The 20947-nt window shown below is 40.6% G+C and overlaps 1 protein-coding gene across 1 annotated transcript in view; it reads left to right on the plus strand.

Moving 5' to 3' along the window:
* The first annotated feature begins 10013 nt into the window (after nucleotides 1-10013).
* The window catches only part of CAND1 (cullin associated and neddylation dissociated 1), a 28401-nt gene continuing 17467 nt past the window's right edge, over nucleotides 10014-20947 (plus strand). Inside the window, exons 1-2 of the mRNA XM_027456109.3 lie at nucleotides 10014-10244; nucleotides 14003-14146. Coding sequence (XP_027311910.1) covers nucleotides 10177-10244; nucleotides 14003-14146 — 212 coding nt within the window. The 5' untranslated portion in view covers nucleotides 10014-10176. The remainder of the gene's footprint in view (nucleotides 10245-14002; nucleotides 14147-20947) is intronic.

Consider the following 20947-nt stretch of genomic DNA (forward strand, 5'->3'; position numbering starts at 1 on the left):
CTGGCACCCAGTGTGATTCAACTTTACATATTGGGAACCTTCACTCTGTCAGCCTCAAGTGGCCACAAAACACATCCACTGCTTTCAGTCTTTATTTTGGGGTGGCCCTGCTAGCAAAACAAAACTACTTCCTGATTGAGATTCTATGCACACTGGTTTTATTATTTCCTTTAACTCTTCCCCATGTTTAAATCCCTAGTTATTAAATAATCATCCAGCAGTTCCTTTCTAAGTGGGTCTTAGTACATCAAGACTGGATGCGCTGCTCGAAAATATTAATTGATGGCAAATAATAAAAAAATAATGACAGCTGAAACAAAAACTGTCTATAACAATCTGATTTCAGCTGTTGTTCAACTTGTTGATCTTCAGTGAAAAAGGAAAAATGAACTGTAATGGAATATCGCTCTCACTGCATCCTCCATCTTTGAATTATAGGTTATGATTGTGGCATTTTTCTCCATCTGCTTTTAAAAAATAACTCTTTGGAACAAGACAGGCTGATTACTCCATCAGTTCTTGATATTATTCAGCGTTTTGCGCAACATTCATTTCTTTTGCACTTCGTTTGCATTCCCTAATCACTGGAAATACCCTGGAAATTCTTACACAGTTTGACGCCCAATCCAGAGAACAGTTTTTGATGAAGCTCTGTTTTGCTCCCATTCCTTGAAGCGTAGTCTTATTATTCAGGCATTTATATTCAGCACAAATTACGATGGCTCTTAAAGCAACATATGAATTACAGTAAACACATCCTAAACCTCTTGTACTAGGTTTTCATGAAAACTACTGGTAAACAAAACGAATACATGAAATGAAATAGCAAGTTCAACGGATTTCAGTTGGAAGTAACTCAAACGTATACCAAGACTGTGGGGTCCAACAATATATAACATTGAATCACTAGGTTCCATTCTGAATCTTCACCTGGTTCTGTTTTCATAGCAATTTTACACCCTGATAGGAAAAAGGATCAGAAGCTTAGGCTTGCTTGACTCTGTATGCCACCAACTGTAAGTGCCAAAAGAAAGACAGCTTGAGTGAATGATCTTGTCAAAACAGAACGTATCGCTACGGAATCAGCACTGAGGGACTGAGTGATTCATATCAGTTTGTTAAAAATAGTGATGTGTATTCAGCCATTATTCCTTTGCTTTTTTTGTGAAAGGCTCTGATTAGTTGGCTTTTTCATATTAAAAAAATTCCAAGCCCTGCAGATACATTTCTAATGGCTAATCCTCTAAAGCAAAAACTGTGAATGTAGATAATTCTACAGTTCACCACTGCTGAATGTTACCAAGCTCATCTCCATAAAGAAATTATTCTTGAATAGGACCTGTAGAAAGTTAAAGAACTGCAGCTGTCACCAAATACCTCTCCGTAGGAACATTATTTCATGTTAAGAGTACCCACATTGTAAGTGTTCTGCAAATATTCTAAAACACATATGTTGGGGAACACCTCCATAAATAAACCCTATTTTTCAAAAATAGCTATGGTTCTTACTTTTGTATTGTTCTTATGATATATTTTATGCACATCAAGAAAAATGCTGAACTGGTACTTGGGATAAGGATTATAAATTAATATTATTATATATATGACTGAATTATGAATAATACAGGTATATTATTGCAGAGAAATCTAGGAAAAAAAATACACCATCTTTTTTCTTATTTTCTGCTATAAAGCGTAAAGCCTCAGCATTTTTCTGGCTCCAAAAATATTTTATGATGAAGATCTACAGCAAAGCTCAAAATGAAGAGAGGGAATTTCTAAATCTGCAGCCCTCACTACACAAATAAACAAAAAATGTCATTTGATAACAAATGTGACCCCAAGTGGCAGTTTCCTTTCAACAGATGTAGTTTAATCTTTGAGCAGCAGGTGCAAAAGTTATCTTGAGGCAGAACTACAAACAGAGCAATTTTAGAGGAGATGTTTTACTTGGCAGGAAATGCAATTCCTACCTGCAAGTAATTGCAACATGCAGTTCTTTTCTCCTCTCTCTTCTAACAGCAGCCCATACATGACCCAGTGCTTTATCTTGAAAGACATTTACATTGAATGTCAATTTTTATCACCCCCCTCCAAATTAGAACATGGTTCGGAATAATATTTGCTCTTTTGGTCAGTGTTTAGCAACTGATGTGAAAATGGATTTTCATTCCAGTTCAGTATCTAATCACTCAAAGGAGCAAATTTGTTTGGAATTATCTATCTGGACATCCAGGCGGTTACTAATAAAAGAGCACCAAAGGGATATGATGCTGCATTCGATCAGTTTCCACAGCTTAATTGCTTGGCTTATTTAAGACATCCTTGAATCAACCAAGGTGGCTCAGAAGACCCAACCACGTTACCCGATTTGCTGCTCTCCCAGAGGTATGAGATACCATGGATCACTGCCAATCTGCTTTGACTGCCCTGCAGGTACTGCACTGCTGTACTTCTAGATGAGTCACCACAAAGAAATGTAATTTTGGAGTTGGCTTCTGGAAACAAACACACTTTGCATTGGTTTGTGGACAAACAGTTCTCAACAGGAAAAAAATAAATGACTATCTTAGGTATTCCTGCCCTTCTGGTAATGTCCTGGTCTTGAGCTTTGTCTAAAATTGGATATTTCCATTGCAATAAAATAACTATATTTACAAGCTGACCTTGAAGCATGTAGAAACCATTCCTCCACAATGGTATCAGAGCCTCTCAGCTACATGCCTTAGACTGTGTGCTGCTAAGGGATAATGAAAATTCTCTTTCAGGCTCGGCTGCTGATGCTGTGTAAATTTAACATAATATAAATCTCATACTGTTCTTGGCCTTTGCTGGATTCCTAGTATGACCCTGTTAACACCATGTGGAGTGAAAGAGAGTGCAAGGAATGGAGGCAGCGTGAGAAGAGGGCCTGAAAGCAACGAGCCTCCGTGGTTTAATCAAAACAGCAAACGTGGAAGTAAAAATGTCCTATATCTCAAACAGAGAACATCACTCAGCCACATCCGAGGCTAGCAGATTACCGTAGGTGCTTCTCCATCTGTTTCTCTGCTTCTTGGCAGCACAGGTTTTGAGGGAGAAGAGCTTGGGGGATGCTAGTTCCTGCTTTCACAGGGATCCTGTCTTTTCATCCCACCTTGATGAGTGCTTGGTGGAGGCCATGCTACAAAACTGCATCTTCCTTCCCTCCATGTCCACCACAGCTGCAGACGGTGTCACGACTCACATCAGGACAAAATGGCCACAAAATGCCACCAGCTTTTTCACACTGCATCTGCATGGGTGTAAATGACAACATCAGGTACACGACAAAAAGGAAACAAGCAAATTTCTTTCTATTGGCAAAGAAATCACTGCCTCCAGAAATATTGTAGGAACGGAATTTGAGGATATTCTTAGAAAGCATTGGGAGACAAAATCATCTTTATTTTGTGAGATGTGAGCAGACAATTGTCTCTCTGTATCTCATCCTTTCAAATGACATTGCTTCTACAATATATTAGTTCCACACTTTCTGAAGAACTGGCTAGCAACATAAAAATCTTCCAAAAAGGTCTAATTTTGGCCTCTGCAGTATGATAACAGAACAAAGCCATGATCTGGTATCGCTGCAGCTGAATGCAGAGATGAAATTTTGCCCTTTAACTGGCAGTATCACAAAATGGAATAAAAAAAATAAATTAAAATCAAGTAGGTCACCTTGACTGTGACTGGCAGGAGATGCTTCTAACACAAGTAACAGGACTGAGCATTTCAATGCATAAAAAGACTGAAAAGTTTTGTAGAACTGTTTTTGTTTTTGAAATGACATTCCTCTGGATCAGGCTGTAGCAGCATGGGTTGACTTTTCTGATAGAAGTTATTAAAAATGCCTTCTCACTGCGAAGTACTGGCATCATTAACCCCCAGAGAGATAACGAAACAACAGGAGGTATCTCTGAAGATTGTTTTGAAATTTAAACATATTCTTTTCGATATATGGTCTTCCTACTGGCATGTAATTATTTCCAAAGTATTAAAACTAATTGCGGATGTTTTCTTTTAAGAGCCTGCTCCCACTTGAATAATGCATATGAGATATATGAGATTCTTGCTCCTTTTGATATTTTGTTTTGTATTTGCTATTCACACACATAAATTCACAAGCAAGCCACTGATATTTGTCAGACCTACTCAATTTTATACATATTCATTATGAATAGAACAGAAATTGCACATGCCCAGAGGGTTTAAAAATTTTAATGGTGTCTCTAACAAGTTCAAACATTTGATCCTAAAGTTAGACTATGCCCTGCTGTTACAACGCATAGCTACTAATCCTAGAATGATATGAATAGCCTAATAATATGTATTATTTTAAAAATATATATCTAATCTCTCTCTGTTGACTAATTTTAGCACACAAACATGTAGTTAACCACTTATATAGAGAGGAGAATCGTTTTGAAATAAACTAGGCCCCAAGATTCAACAGGTAATGGTCAGAGAATTTGCAAATAAAAACAATTCTTGTTTCTATTCAAGGGGTTGTTGACACCCACAAAGCCCTTCAGTGTGGAGCTGACCAGACACGTCCATGTCTTTTCTGGTACCACAACCTGTATGCCAAACAGTCAACAAACCTGAAGGATGCCTGAAGGACACCAGCCCCTTCAGCAGCCTTGCCTCCAGTGCAAAATATTCTTGACCCAAACGAGTGAGGCTGAGCTAGCTGAGTTTGAGTAAAACCCTAATGAGGTCAAGGAAGGGCATCATCTGCTCCAAGAGAAGAGCATCATTGAGTCATTTCACCTTAGCTGATCCCATGGATGATTCAATCTTGCTCCAAGGAATCAGATTCGGTCAAGTTAAGCTCTATTCAATAGATTTATTCATTCTGATTTAGTTTTAGCCCTTTCTTTCACCCTGATTCATGGAGGAATAATAAAGTTTGTATTTCTTCATCTTCGCTAATTTTGCTGCTAGTCTCATACATGAGGGAGATGGCACGTGCTGTTGTCCTGAAATGAAGCACTCTTAGGCAATAATCAACACGCTAACAGCAGTGCTTTAAAATGCTATGAAATGGAACAGATGAGCCTTTATGTACTCTTTATCAAACCTTGGCTCATATTGTGATTAACCAATGCGCTAACATACAAATTTCTAAATTATTGATAGTCAAGGTTTTCCTGACATGTGGGATCCAGAGTAAGCAAAATCCATTGCATGGCTGTGTCTGGTTCTAATAAGCCTAAATAGTCAACACACTTCAAATAATTCCTACTTGTACCACTTTTGAAACACAAACAGTATTGTTCAATATCAGAAGTTCTGATTAAGCAAGTGCTTGTAAGTTTACTTGAGACAAGTGTCTCCAGTACAAGCATTGTTGAGGTCATTATGTGCAGAAAGCTGGGTGTGCTGACATAAAGGGAAACATAACTCACTCTGAAGGAGTCAGACATTTAGAGTTATGGTAAGGAATGAAAATGCAAATGGTCAATCAAAAAGAAAAACAACCCAGACTAATTTTCAGAAGGGGTAGTCATGATGACTTTTTTTCTGTTTTCTAAGCTGAGTTCATTTGGCATGGAAATAATACAACGGTAAACATCTGGGAGTCTCGTATATCTGTTTCGTATATCAAGTCAGATTTTATTTGAAAGATTCATTTTAGTTTTTATCTGTGAGTGTGTGGCAAATGTTTGAAACCTGTTGACCACAAATGCTGCAAATAGCTGTGCAGTGTTTAAGAAGCAGAAAGTAAATTACTTTTAGCTTTTTTTTTTTTTTCTCCATTTTTTATCCAATTTTAGTCAGAAGACTGTTACATTATTATTTTCTTTTCCTTCAAGATACTATATTTCCTGACAATCTTATGATGAAGATGCTATTGGAGCTCTGTTCTTTTAGAGAGGCAATTTCAGTCCATTACTTAACTGGATACAAATATTATTTTCAGCACTGTTTCCCAGTCTTTCTCTTCTTACAGCTGATGGAATCTGACACACAAACAGTTTGCTTTGCTTTACTTTGATTTACAAAAGAGGATTATCTGGGTTAGGAAGTAAAGGCCAGACAGTTTACAACTACATATATTACTTATTCTTCTTGGCAAGCATGTAGAAATCTCTCATAAATAAGACCAGCAATGTTTTCTGCTGTCCCAGAATGAAACAGTCTTAAGTGAGATTCAACACAGTAGCAATGCTTTAAATTGCTTTTGGATAGATGCTTTGTGATTCTTAAGTTTCATGTGAAAATTTTTTCAGCTTTAAAAAAGCAAACTTAACTAAAAACTTTTATACAATGCAATACAGTGCTTGAAACACACATTCACCCATATGACTGGTCTGCCATGGACTGCATGTTTTTTCAATTTGTTCGCTCATAGTTAAACAGTCATAGCATCCCTTTTTAAGTTTCTTTCTTGTTTTACTTTAGATCACTTTTTTGACTCCATCTGTGGTTTGTTACTATAATCAGTCAACTCCATTTTTGAAGTCTTCCTTCCCAAGTATCTTTTTCAAGATTAATAGTTCAGATGTACAAAGTCAGTCACCTATCTAAGTGATAAACCAGGACTGTACGGTTCTCTAGCTCAAAATATCTGCTTACAGCAGTGTGCAGCTTTTGACTCGGAACAGCAATTTTCCTTTTATTTCCCCAAAACCAGCTGTAAAAACTGATAACCAGCTTTAAATTCGTCATCGTAAAGGAGTCCCTTTAAGCCTAGTGAAGCTGTGTGGTATAGCTCTTTACATGCTGATATATGAACACACAGCACATCCCCAATTTCCTCTCCTGGCTGTGGGCTCACAACTCCTGTGTGAAGAGAAAGAGCAAATTGGTGAGGGCTCAAATTCTGGTGAGGTGAATGAATGCCTAATCGAACAGTGCTCTTCTCTCATCTTCAGCATTTGGGGAATGCATTTGCAAGTATAAAGCAAGATAAATCCTTTCAGGTTCCCGCATTTAATTAAGCTTTCAGCTATCTTTGTGAATGAACCAAGAGCATCTAATATACTTGTCTACAGGGAACAGATCAGGAGTACCACTCCATCTGTGAAGTTGTTTGCTATCAGCTGGAAAAAATCTCTTCTCAATTAGCCTCTATGTGTGTCTAACTTCCTCTGGAACATTGCATCTACTATAGCTGAATCCCAATTGTAATAATTGTGCTTGAACAACAACAAAAAAATACTCTGTCTTCCTCCATGATGACCTGTATTTCTGGTAGTAATATGAAACCAGGTTTAAGTAGTGGCAGGCTAAGCTGGTTGAGGTACAGAAACCAGTAGCAGAATTACGACTTTAAATGATTTAAAAATCATTTTTAAAATGTACGAGATCACAAAGCATCCTGGATATGTTAGAGGCTGTCAGTTATATTTACATCTTGCACATGGAAGACTAAATTCCTACTTTTAGTATTATCTCAGGATATGCAGATCGTTTCCCATCTAAGAATCCCTTTGAGTAGAAGGCAGATGTGACTTTCATGCTATGGATTTATTTCTATCTTTCTCCTGCCCTTGAAGAATCTTTAAGGAAGAGATTTGTGCATGAGGATGCCAAACCCCAACATGAACAACCAGAAAAAAATTGATAAAGAGAAGGAAGCAAGCTAAAATACCTCTGGGAACATGAAAATTGACAGGAATAGAATCTCTGAGATGGAAATTGGGGAATATAACCTAAAGATGGACAAGACAAAAATCAGTCAGAAGCATGAACTGGAGCAGAATTGTTTTGTATAACTGTTTTTTTTTTTTTTTTTACTTTTTTATTTACTTTTCTTTCTTCCTTTTTTTTTTTTTTTTTCTTTCTTCTCAGCATGAATAACCTTACTGTAAGTGAATGTTTGTAGAATTCCCAAAGTGGGAAGTACCTCAGTTTAGTGTCTAATTTGAAACAATATTAATTTAAAAACTTAACTCCCAACTTGCGTGGATCTGCTTCCAGTGAACACCGGCCATACTTCATTCTACAATAGGGACTGACATAAAAGATCTCTCCCATAACAGCATTTTTTATCATCTGGTTCATTTCACATGCTTATTCAATAACATGCATCGCGGTAACTATGTAGCCAGAACATTTTTGTAATAGATGATCATTCACCACCCCCTAGCCACCTGATCCCCACTTAGGACCAAAGTCATGAATGTAAATAAAGAACAGGTTAGAACGGTCTTGTCCAACAGTGCGTGAGAAGCGATGATGTGACAAGGTGACATCTCAGAAACAAATCATTTCTTGTAATTGTAACATGCTCACAAGTCACTGTCACCAAAGTGATTTAGAATGGTGCTAACGTCCACATGGCAAAACATGAATTGATGTGCCAAATGACAACTATTTGTGTTTCAACTTTTTCTGTCTTGGTGCTTCAAAGAGAAGCTGCACGGTTTTTCTGTGTGTGGCACAGTGTTATCACAATTCAGACATCATAAGCTGTTTTCAGCTGTCACAAACAAGTCAGGAGCAAGCCTATCTTCATCTGTACTGTTCCAGCTGGCTTCCTTGAATAGCCAGCCTAAGTGTTCAAGCAAAAGGAAGTAAATGATTTTCCTCTCCAAAGGTAAACCCTCAATCAAGCATTCCTAAGTCAAATAAGTGAATGGCCTATTTGAAAGGGCCACCTCTCCTTCTGATTGCTTCTCCTCACTGCAGTTCCCCTGCCCATACCAATGGTCCCCCATTTCTCCTTGAGACTCCCTCTTCCTCCCCCCAACTACTCCCACTTTCTGTAACCCATCCTTACCCCCCATCAGTGTCACCAATCCACCCCCACGCTCTCCACCTCCTTCTGTCCCTTATTTTTGCTGCACAGCACTAAGCTGACACCAAGCTGCTCTGGGGAATAAGACCAATGCACACCACGCTCTCTTTCCAGCCCAGCAGCCAGACAATGGCAGTGTCTGTGTCTTCCCAAGCAGTTGTTTGCACAAGGTGCCTGGGTGACAGGCCATGGCAGAGCCACTCGTGATTTTGGCTCAGTTAATGAAGAACACGTGCCTTCCTTCAGCTGCTGTGAAAGGTAGCCTGCAAGCTGCACCTAAAAATGCGTATTTTAAGGACATCTTGGTTTTAGTTCAAATCTTTCTTTTTAAATATCAACCTCCAACAACAACAAAAAAAGCATTTCTTTAGTCTTGCTGTACATAAGCATAACTGAGAAGGAGGATTAAGATTATTTCACGTTCTTTTATTTCAGTAAGAACCTCGAGGAGGCTGCCTGCAGTGGGCTGCCTTGTTTTACACATGGAAACACTTCCTCAGCTCTCCCACCACTTCCTATCAGCCACCCACACGCAGACAGATCACGGGCTTTGCCCAGAAAAGCAATGAGATTGACATGTACAGCAGCGAGGGAGGCAAAAACAAGTAACAAAGTGCATTTTTACTTGGCTACGGATACAAAAACTTGTTTTCCCCCGTACCCAGGAGGCCTGTTGGGCACGGTGCTAGTACCACAGCCCAGTCTGGCCTGCGCCAAGGCAGACCCCGAGGCCAGGCTGTGCTGTTCCTGGGGAACCGAGTGTTTAGGTTACTGCTGAGGTTACGATATGGGTGTTTAAGTGAATATATATGAAAAAAATCCCTCTGTTTGGCCCTGGAAGCACTCGCAGCACATTTTGGGGCAGCTTTCTGCAAGGGGGGCAGACAGAAACACACTTTTATTCAGCAAGGAAAACGCGTTTTCATGTCGTTGCCTTTGACTTATACCAGATATATTCAAACCCGCGCTCAGCCGCGGCTTCGCGAGGGCCTGAAGGGCTGAGAGCCACCCCCCCCCAACAGAGCCAAACGACAAAACTACAACTCCCGCCATGCCCCGCCAACGGCGCCGGGCGGGCCGCGCGCGCGGTGCGCGCTGGGACTCGTAGTCCGCGGCCGCCCTTCCCGCCGCCTGCTCCAACGGCGGCCCGGGCTGGGCGCGCAGCCGCTCGGCGCCACGTCCGCGGGCGGCGTCACGGGGCTGCGGGCGCCGCCAATCGCGGGCGGCGGCGGCGGCGCGCGGGGGGCTGCGGCGGCCCCAGCAGGCCCAGGCCCAGGCCCAGCCCCGGCGAGCGGAGCCGGGAGGCGCCGCCCTCCCCCTCCCCCTCCCCCCCCTCCCCTTTCCTCCTCCTCCTCCTCCTCCTCCTCCTGCTGCCGCCGCCGCCGCTGCTCCCGGCCGGGCCCGTCAACATGGCGAGCGCCTCGTACCACATCTCCAACCTGCTGGAGAAGATGACGTCCAGCGACAAGGACTTCAGGTGGGAGCCGCCGCCGGGCCCGGCCCGCCTCGCCTCAGGGCCTCCCCTGCCCTCCCCTCTCCTCGCCCTCCCCTCATGCTGAGGAGCGGAGCCGCGGCCTCCGCAGCCTGCGGCGGGTGCGAGGCCCGCGGAGCCCGCAGGAGCGGGGCCTGCTCGGCGCCGTGCGGGACGGACGGGCCTGGGGGGCCCTGGGCCTCGGCTTCCCACACCCCCACGGCTCCGGGGTGCTGCGGGGTGTGGGTAAGGGTGCTGGGCTCGCCGTGTAGAGCATGGGGTGGGAAGGGGCCTTAAAGCTCACCCAGCTCCAGCCCCCTGCCACGGCAGGGACACCTCCCACCAGCCCAGGTTGCCCAAAGCCCCATCCGGCCTGGCCTTGAGCACCTCCAGGGATGGGGCAGCCACAGCTGCTCTGGGCAGCCTGTGCCAGGGCCTCACCACCCTCACAGTGAAGAATTTCCTCCTTATATCCAATCTAAACCCACTTTTTTTACTTTAAAGCCATTCCCCCTTGTCCTATTCCTCCATCCCCTGACAAAGAGTCCTTCCCCAGCCTTCTTGTAGGACCCCTCTAAAACTGTGTGTGTCCGGAAAGAGGAGTCCAGTTAAGTTTTATGAAGGCGGGACTGGGATACGTATTTTGGAGCTTAGGATCTGTCACCAGACTGTTACTATTTATTGGAGTAACCGTTTGGTTACAGGAGATAAAATGCAAAAGATGGTGTATCAGGCAATGAAATAGCAGAGCAACTAAAAGCCACACAACTAAAACAACTAAACAACTAAAAACAACTAAAAAAAGAGACCATTCACTTACACAGTGGCTCTAACAAACCATTAGGTTAAAGATAATTAAATTTCTTTGTCTGCATTGTGTGTACCCAGGAATTCATGTATGAAGCTTTCATTTGTTACAGAGAGTGGATCAATACAGGTAGGGAAAAGTCGTAGAACACACTTGGCGTTTTTTCCATTTTTGCACCTTTACAGTTCTTAGTTTGTAGTTAAAGGACACAGTGACGTCCAAAGCAGCCTCTTGTTAATATATTAAAATCTAAAAGAAAACAGGCCATGATTAAGCCAACCATAGGGTTGGCTTTTGTCAAAACCGTTGAAGCACAGGCACGATAAAAGTATATATTTTTTCTGTCCATCTCTTTCAGGTTCTCTAGTATGATGTTACCAGGAGAGTTTAGGCTAGAAACTTTGGGGAAGAAAAAGAAAAACAATGAAAATTGATTCATCTGAAAAGATGCAGACCAGAATTGCCTGAGTCATTTAAATTACGCTTAAAAATAGATTCAAACTGTTTTCTGAATATTTTTTTTTAGTTTTATCATGCTAATTTTTTTCTGTGAATAAGTGAGCTTTGCATTTAGTGCTTATGGGAAGGATGTCTCACAAAATATTGGGATGGATTTGCTTCTTAGTATTGATTTCCAATGATTTTAAAACTTTTTGTATAAAAGAGAGGCTATGCCTATCAGATGAGGTTGTAGTAAGTTGTTTTCCAAGCTACATGTAGTTAAAACTTGTTTTGTAGTTGCTTTAGGAGAGCATACTCTGCAGATTACCCATTCCAGGGGCTTTGAACAACCTTGGGATTCTGAAATACTTAAAAATCATAACAACATAGATTAAAATCTGAATTAGAAACGGTAAAATGAGTGACGATAGACCTCTACAAACTGGCTGTTATGCAATACTATGTTTCATGAAACCTCTGCATGTATCATGTATTTGCATAATGGATAAAATAGTTCTTAGTACTAGTAATTATAAGTGGATTTATTCTTAGACTGTGTGTATTTGAAGGGGCTCGGTGTAGTTGTTGATACCAGGGAGCTGACTGCAAACCACAGTTCAAGTAGCTATTCTACAGTAAATTCTAATCCACTATTTTTTTTTTTTTTTGGATAAACTAACTTGTCTGATGCAATTGTTTGTGGCATTTATTGTGCGGAAACTTCAGTTCGAAGTGGGCAGTGATGTAAGGTGGCAGTTTACTTTGGGGCTGTGGGAGGAAGAGGATGGCTGCCCCGAGTACAAGGGGCGAGGAGCTACCGATGCGCTGCTGCTTTGCGCCACGTAAAGTTGGTCAAAGGCCACAGCTACACCACTCAAAACTGTGTTGCTAAATACCGGTTCCTTCAATTCAGAGTTGCCAGTCTTCCCCATGCCACTGTGGGGTTCGGGTATTTTGTTTTTTAAATGTAGGAATCTGCCAGGAGGACTCCTCAGTTGTAGCCAAGCCCAGAAGTGCTGATGAGCTGAGGATGTTCAAGCTCTGCTTAGCTGAGGAAGTTGTCACAAGTAGGTGATGAGTGCATGTGAACTCAGAAGGCTAGGAAATGGGATTTATTGCCCAAGGAAGTGAGGGGAGGCTGTTAAGGTTTAAGAAAAAGAGGTAAATACAGCAGTGTCATGGAGATGGCTTTTAAATGTTTTAGTGCTGCTTGGTTTGTGGATGCCCTTATTCCCGTCCGATCTGCCCCTTCCCTTTACTTTTCAAGTAGCTTTTTCCCTTGCTCTTTGTACAGGCTGGTGCCTTTCACATCCATCATCTGTTTATGCACACATCTGGTTCCTGTCAGATTACAGGCTTGCTTTGGCGGCACTCTTGGAGCGAATGAAGAATGAGCGAGGGCTTCACTTATCTTAGTTAGAAACACCTTGAGACTGTTAGACTGGAACGGCCGCGTTACAAGACGGGATAAGTTGGGGTCCATTATTTGAGGGGAGTCATCTGGCATTTGTGATGCACATTAAGATTAGGTGCTCTTGGCTTTCATTCTCAATAAAGAAGTATCGAGCAGGTCAGGCGGTGGAGATAACCTTCCAAGGATGACCTGAGCTTAGGCGATGGCTGCTTGAGGCTGATGTGTCGGAAGCCCAAATGTTAACCCTAGTTGTGTAATTAGCAGACCATTTTTGTCTGGGGGCTGGGATTGACATTGGAGCCCCTGGGATTTGTAATTGAGTAAGGCATCTCTGTTACTTTTCTTGAGAAGAAAGGACGCTTAGGAAAGGAAAACAGATTGGGAAACAGACTTTAGAAGGAAAAGAAACAAAAGGCATAAAAGAAGTATTTTTGGAAAGTCATTTCTCAGTATGTTCTTGTATTGGTTGGTATGACGGTGGTATTGAATACTAAATGAACTGATAGGAAAGCTGATTTTGTTTTCTTGACCTCTCAAAAATTAATTTTAGACTTTAATGTCATGCCCTAGATTGAGGGCTGGATAAACATCATTGGCCATTGTCTGACTATAAACAAACCAGTCTGGACAGACAAAATGAGAAATTTATAAATAATAGCTTTCGCTTTTATTTCCCTGTTGATGTCTGGCATATTATTTTTGTGGGAGAATGTTTGAAAAACTGTATTATTCTTCTTGCTTAAGAAAAAAATTGTGTAGCTAGTCAGAGAACTACTTCCAATCTGGGAAAGCGTCAGTTTTCTTGCTGGAGATTATTTGGAGCGCAGCGTAAACATGGGGAGTAAAATGTGGAGCTGTCTTCACCAAGGAAAGATGATGATCTGACCAAAAGTTAAACTGTAATTTAAAATGACATTTTCTCCTTATTTATTTTATAAGTAGAAGAAATGCTGCTTGTATCACAAAGCAGGTAACTCTAATCCAATGTTAAGTGTGGTTTATTTGGTAACAAATAGTGGAAACTGAGAATCTTGAATTGTAGAGCACTGAATGACCCATATATATCCTTTTAGCAATAATTATCTGACTCTCTTTTGTCAGGTTTATGGCTACTAATGATTTGATGACGGAACTACAGAAAGATTCTATTAAGCTGGATGATGACAGTGAAAGGAAGGTGGTGAAGATGATCTTGAAATTACTGGAAGATAAAAATGGTGAGGTGCAGAACTTAGCTGTCAAATGGTATGTATTCTTTCTCTGTGATGTAAAAAATCATCTGTTGACTGAAAAACATAAAAAATTAAAAAATAAAGGACTACTGCTATGCAAAATAAACGTGAATCTGTTGTCCACATAGGAACCTTTGCAGGTTGTCTGCATTAATCATAGCTTCTTACAGAACTATCTTTTGTCAACGTTGCAATTTAACGTTTGGGGTTTAAGGGGACAAATATTGTGTGCAGTCATTGCTGAAGGTATATGAACGATGTATTTGTTCTCTGGTGATAAATCTTGAATACTAAATAGATTTTCAAGATCATAGTTCCTAGATAGTTGCCACATTGATATTTAACTGCGAAAACTACTCCGATACTACAGTACCATGATCTGCTTTCTCAAACAGAAATAACATAACCAAGGCTGTGTATTTACCTTTTAATCAAATATAGAACTTGCCTCTTCACTAGCATTTGAAATATTGTGTGAATGGTTTTACGTGCTTTACAGGAACTGCAGATGTTTTATGGGGTCAGGGTGCAGTTACTTGCTTTTCAGAGGCTTCTGTTGGTTCAGTGGCGTTTCTTCCTCCCTTTATTTAACTTTACCTGTGGTGTGGTGTTTCTGGCTGTGTTCCACCTCTTTGAAGAGGTGCTACATTTATTATGACTTTTTGTACTTAATTCTTCTGACTCTTTTTGCCTCCTATAAGGAGGGCATCTCTGTTAAGAAGCTCTTGGTGTTCCTATAAGAATATTTCTTGTTCATGATCTTGTTTTAAATATCCCATCTGATCTACTTGAGTCTCAGGTTCTGTGAAGGGTATGTTGAAGTAAATGTACCACTGCAGAGTTCGGGACACCTTTGAAGAAGTTTCACATTGTGACTAGCTCAGTTAGTTTGTTTCAGCTTGTTCTTTACAATTTGACCCATCACATCAACAAAGCAGAAAATTAAAGCCTGTGCGTACATAAATCTGCTTATATACTTACAAGAGGCACTTGCTTTGGCTTCTGAAATATTTTATGTGATAACTAAAACCTTTCACAGAGGATCTAATACGAGAGTAGCAAGTTTCCAGCCAAAGTTTAATGTTCTGTGAGCTGTATAAATAATATAATTATCACAACTTTTTCACTACTCTTATAAGAGTTGCAGTTTTGTTGAAACATGTCTCCTGCCAGGTTTTCTAAACAACACAAACCAACATGTTGCTTTTGAATGTGAAGCCCTAAAACGTCAAAGTACCTTGTGGCACAGCTTAAGTTTTTTGGCTTGGAAGCAGGGTGCCTGTGCTCAGTCAGAAGAGACACATGCATGAAAAGTATTAAGTAGATTATTATGAAACTTGGCTCGGGCTTAGAGCTGGCTTTTTGTAAAGTAACATTCTGTGGAAAAAAATGGTTGCAGCATACATGCAGCACTCATCTACAATGCATAGCCTGAAGTTACCCTGAAATTCAGATTAATGCACGCAGTGTATATGTAACAATCTTTAATGACAAGGTTAGGATTTTGGACCTAAAGTGCAGGTAACGTTAAAGACTTCAAAGGAAAGAGAATGAGGAAAATAGATAGCTGCCTGTGCAGGTGGGCATGGCCTGTGCTTTTCTTATTAACCGTTCTTCCATTTTTAAAGTTCGCTTTGACACACTGATAAAATGCTTGGATTTAATTAAAATGACAGAATCAATTTAAAGTTTGGAATACTTTTAGAAAAAATCCAAGCAGTGTTAAAGAACAGCATTAAGTTTCTTGTAAGGGGACAAGAAACAAGATGAAAAACTTCACAGGAAATTGTGAGCTTTCATCTAGAATTTGTACCTTGAGTGTATCAACTTTTTTGGCATTCTCATCACTTGCAGATACGCTTTTTTGGGGGGTGGGAGGGAAGGGGATGCAGATGGGATGAGGGGCCAGTGACACCACTGTAGAAAGGCACTTTTTTATTCAGGTAACTTAGACTCACAGTATTGTTCTGTCACAGTTTTAAGCCGGTCTAAGCTAATTTTGCTGCTATTCTGATGTTCTTCCCCTCCGTGTCCATTTTCTTGAGTGCATCTGGTTTTGTTGTAGACTGGTTTGGGGAGTTAAATTTCTTCTGGCTCAGCTCTCTCCTCCTACATTCAGATGAGCATTGGTAGAAACAATACTGGGAATACAGGATAGGAGAGGTTGAAGCACTGCTGAGCTGTAGTTTAAGGCAGTTTAAGGTGATCTAAACTAGATTTTCAATCTGCTACAACGATAGGTAGGAACCTAATTTGTTAATTTAGATTTGACCAGCGTATTTTCCCCTACTTCTTGGTTTTAAAATATTTTGTGTTGCTGTTCTTTATTTGTGTATTTCTGTTATGTGTTTGCTGCCACTTTCAGCTGAGGAAAGCATAAACTGTGTTTAGATTACCTTATTAAATTAAATGCTCTGGTGCTCTTTAGAGACTATCAGCAGGAACTTTCATCAGGCTGATGCTTGATGACCCATTCAAGTATAGATTCCCTTTCATAGGAGTGCCTTAACAGTACACAGAAAGCTCTGTCCTGCTGAATTTGTATTTGAGACAGCTTTTTTTTGGGGGAAGAAAGATTTGCAATTCGTTGGGGAATCTTCCAGCTAGGTCCATGGAAGCACGGAATGGCAATGTTACTGATCAGTCCTTAAAAAGGAAAGAATCTCTTCAAGGAGGATTGTTCTTTCAAGGTTTGGTTACTGATGCCACTGAACAGCGAAGATTTGAAGTAACTCAGAGCAGTCATAAAGCAATGTTTTTTTCTTATGCAAGTGTAGTAACAAGTAAGTTTTGCCTTATCCACTAATCTCTTTCACATTTGGATAGGAAGTGCTCTGTTGGTTAAAATGCTGATGAACTTGTTTCTCATTATCTCTTCAAAGCACACTGGTGTTTTTGTTTTTGAACCTTTCAGCTATATCATACTGCTTTTGGATAGGATAAAACATGTTTGTCTTTGCTGAACAGCTTGAGAGTTCATGGATACTTGGGTAACTATCTTGCAAGATGGTTGTGGTGTTCATCTCTGAATCAAAATGAAAATAAATAAACTGATTTAATACTCTTGCATTAAAAATCAGCCAGCTTTGACCCTACAGAGAAGAAAGGAGTGTAGTCATCAAACTTCTGTTATTTCAGGCAGTAGATGCAAACTCGGTCAGTTTTTTCACCTTGTCTGTCTTAAGAATATTTTAGTGTGTGTTGTGTTTTTTTCTGAAGGACTTCTTTGTTCTGATGATCAAAAGCTATTTTACAGTCAGCCAATGTAAAAAATACTATTGGATGTTCTTACACCATTCATGCTTTAAGGCTAGTTGTGTAGTGCCCTGAAAGGTACCCTGAGCACCTTGTGGTGGCGGGAGTTTTACAGCCTGTAGCTCTATCCAAGGTTACCTGCATCTGGATTAGACAAGCGGTGTGGTTTGCCTGAGTGTGGGCTGGATTGTTTGTGCTTCGCTGCTGGTAGTGCTCTGCTGGCCCAAACTGCCATTAATCACTCCTTATGTTCAGTGCTGCAGTTTAAGGATGAACTGCTTCCCGGTCTGGTAGCTATTTATGGGGTGATACTCTGCCATTAAAACCTGTACTGACAAATTTGTATTGTTTCACACTAAAAAGCTTCCTGAAACTTAAAATAAATAATCATTCATCGTACATGTATGTATCTCAAAATATGAAATAGAAAAGTGGGATTGAAGTAACTACTTCCAGTGATTCCTCCCCTTGTCATCCTGTAGTTTATCTGCATTTATCAGCCTGACTTCTCTGGGCAGTAGTTCAACGTAGGGAACCCTGCCTGATGCTGCGAGTGTGAGTCATTAATGTGAGCAGGATGATGCACATATGTTGTGTGGCTGAGCTGGTTTAGCAGCTTTAAAGTGTTTTGGATGCTGTGCTAATACACTGTTATACATCCTGCTATATTGGTGATTTGAATCAAATACATTTATTTTCCATTTGTGAATTTTAACTCTTCCCTGTAAGTAAATGTGTTTCTTTGATAGCCATACTAATTTCAGCCTACATTTGGTTGTGAGATGACATCCCTCTTCCTAGCAGGGAGGGCATGCTATGAACACTTTTATTTTCAGATGTATATAACTTAAAGGAGATGCTGCTATAGTTGCTGTTTATTTCCATAGGCAGCTGAAGGAGCTGTTGACTTTAAGGAAAGTTGGATGCAAATTATTGGAAAATGTGATTTTTCAATGAAAAGGAAAAGATCAAAGAGGACTTAATAACGAAAATGTACCTCCAAAAAAAAAAGGAGAAATTGTAGTTTTTCTCCTTTTGATAAGCTGAGTTTGCAACCTGATGCTAACAATAAGGTCTGTAAGTGCTATCTCCTGATTTGAAAGGCCAGAAAAGAGTAGGGTAGTGTTTTTTACAAATGCTATGTCAACTTTATTGAACTAAACCAGAATAAAGAGGAATGCATAATGAAATTAAGATGCTAACTCAGGTTAAGTCTGGTTTAACGCCTTCTATGGACTGTAATTTCAAGTGTTTGTGTGAGTGACTTATGTCACTTCACTAGTTTGTCATTTTCAGACATTGGCAAAAAAGTGTTTACCTAACTGATAATCTAATGTGTCTAATTGACCAACTTCTGGGCTGATTATTTTAGTTTCTCTTTATTTACATTGAAAAACTAAGCATCCTACCCATTATTTTAGGTGTTTTGCTTCTGGAGCAACTTTTTTTTTTTTTTTTTTTTTGGTGGAAATACGGTCTGTCAGTCATTGGTGCGTAAAAAGATGGTGTCAGCTGCAGATGCCTGGGATGTGGGAGGTGTATTTTCATAGAGCTGTGCAAATCTTTGCAAACTGCAAAAGCAGGAGACGCGATCTTCATATCAGCAAAAAGAGGGCTGACATTGCCACCTGGAATCTCACCAACCAGATCGCTTTTGATTAATAGAGAGTGAGTTTGCTGTCTTTTGGGATTGCTACTCTGAGGGCTACCTGTAGTTTTGAGATGTTGCTGTTGTTTGGTTTTATATTAATGTTTCTGTAATTGTACATCTGCTTGTTTATGCTTCTGTTTACAATACTTTGTTGGGGTATGAAGCATTATAGATGCAAAATAGTTCCCACAGATTCTGTGGTCACACCTTTCTGGACTGTAGTCTTGACTGAAATTCACAGGGAATTTACTCTCTTCAGACTGCTGTGGATGGTTGCCATACCTTGGAATTGTGATCGTTTCTGTTTACGTGCTTTGTGCTTGTGTTGCTTGCAAAACAGTTTGTTATGCAGTGAGAGTAGAGCAGTGCAGTGGTGCTGTGCATAGCCACTGACTGCCAGCGGTGTGCTCTGGAAGAGGAGCTAGTGATGGGAAGGCTTGGTTGAAGAGTGGAATTAGGTTGTGGAGAAATCTGAGAGCTTTTTGAGCAGCTGGAGAAAATGTTTCAGCTTCCAGGGATGCAGTCAGGGATGGCTTGGCCTATCTGTCTGAGAGAAAATTCTTGGTGGTAATTTGTGTGTTGGCAGATGCTCATCTACAAACTTGCCAGGGCTTTTGTACTGGGGGGAGAAATTGTCCTCGCTCATAGCAGTGTCTAAAAATTACCCTAAGACTGCAATATCCATTTATCATGATTGAAACAATAACATGACCAGATTAAGGTTGTGGATATGGTCTTCTAAATCCCTACTTTCTGGGATTTAGCAGCTGTGGAGGTGGTTAGCTGGAATGTGAAGATGTTGGTACTGCCCCTGGCCCTCAATTAAAGGATGGTGCCAGCTTAGGGCTCGAGTTTTGAGGTTTTTAACCAAGGCTGCTCTGTTAGGGTTGTTCATTTCTGCAGGAGTAAGCCTGCCTGCTGAAGCAGGTGAGAAACTGTTCCATTGCATCTTTGTTTCTGTGCACTTAAAGAGCTTCTTTTTATGCCTTTCATCCTATATCAGTCGGTATCTCAATTAACACTTCTCTTGAAATTACCTGCATGCAGAACCTTCTAGAAATGTTATACCAAAGTAGTTTTTATGTAGTTATTTTTAAGATAGCTGCATCTCTGCAATTCATTCTATTTTGCAGAGCATTTTACAATCTTCCTCAGTTTCTGGCACTGGGGCAATCATAAGGTCTTTGGCCTAATTTGGGGAGTTGGCCTCCATGTCAGATTTGTTTGAAGACTTGTGCTGTAAAAAAAAAAAAAAAAAAAAAAAAAAAAGTGTAATAAGTGTAATATTGCAGTGCATGTTTTTGGTAGATATGCTTTGTCTATGCTGCTTTTTGCTGCTTTTTTTTTTGTAGTTCCCAAATTGCAGTTATTTTGAGCAGGCTCTATGACACGAGTAGGGTGTTGGTGGCAAGGAGAGAAACCATGCAGGTTACACTTTGTGAAGGAAGGCCTGGAAAAGATAGGTACGATTCTCTTGGGAGTTGGCAAAAGCATGTTCCAGGGCTTTTTCTGTAGGTGCTGTGCCTCAAGTGCTAACAACGTTTTGATTTCATGGGGGCAGGGTGTTATGAGTATTGCCATTGAAAGAGAAGCTCATAAGTTTGCCTAACATAGTGACAGACCACTGGTGCCAAGACGTTGGAACTTACTCGGTGGTTACTATCATAACGTAAGTTACACATAGTGCTTGAATGCAAAAGTTTGCTTTATGTAACAGGTAAGTTATTGCACATGCTTTTCATGTCTGCACTTTCTTGCTGCCTTTTGCTTCTGTTGGGCATTTTTGATGACAGTCAGCTCTTGCTACTGTGACTTGTGGACGTGGGGAAGAAAGGTAACAGTAATGGGGGGCACGTAGAGCAGGCTTTAGGGGTGGAAGGTGTATGTTGTTGCCCTCTCATATAGAGC

This window comes from Anas platyrhynchos, chromosome 1 (genome assembly GCF_047663525.1).
Source record: "Anas platyrhynchos isolate ZD024472 breed Pekin duck chromosome 1, IASCAAS_PekinDuck_T2T, whole genome shotgun sequence".
NCBI classification, from domain to species: domain Eukaryota; kingdom Metazoa; phylum Chordata; class Aves; order Anseriformes; family Anatidae; genus Anas; species Anas platyrhynchos.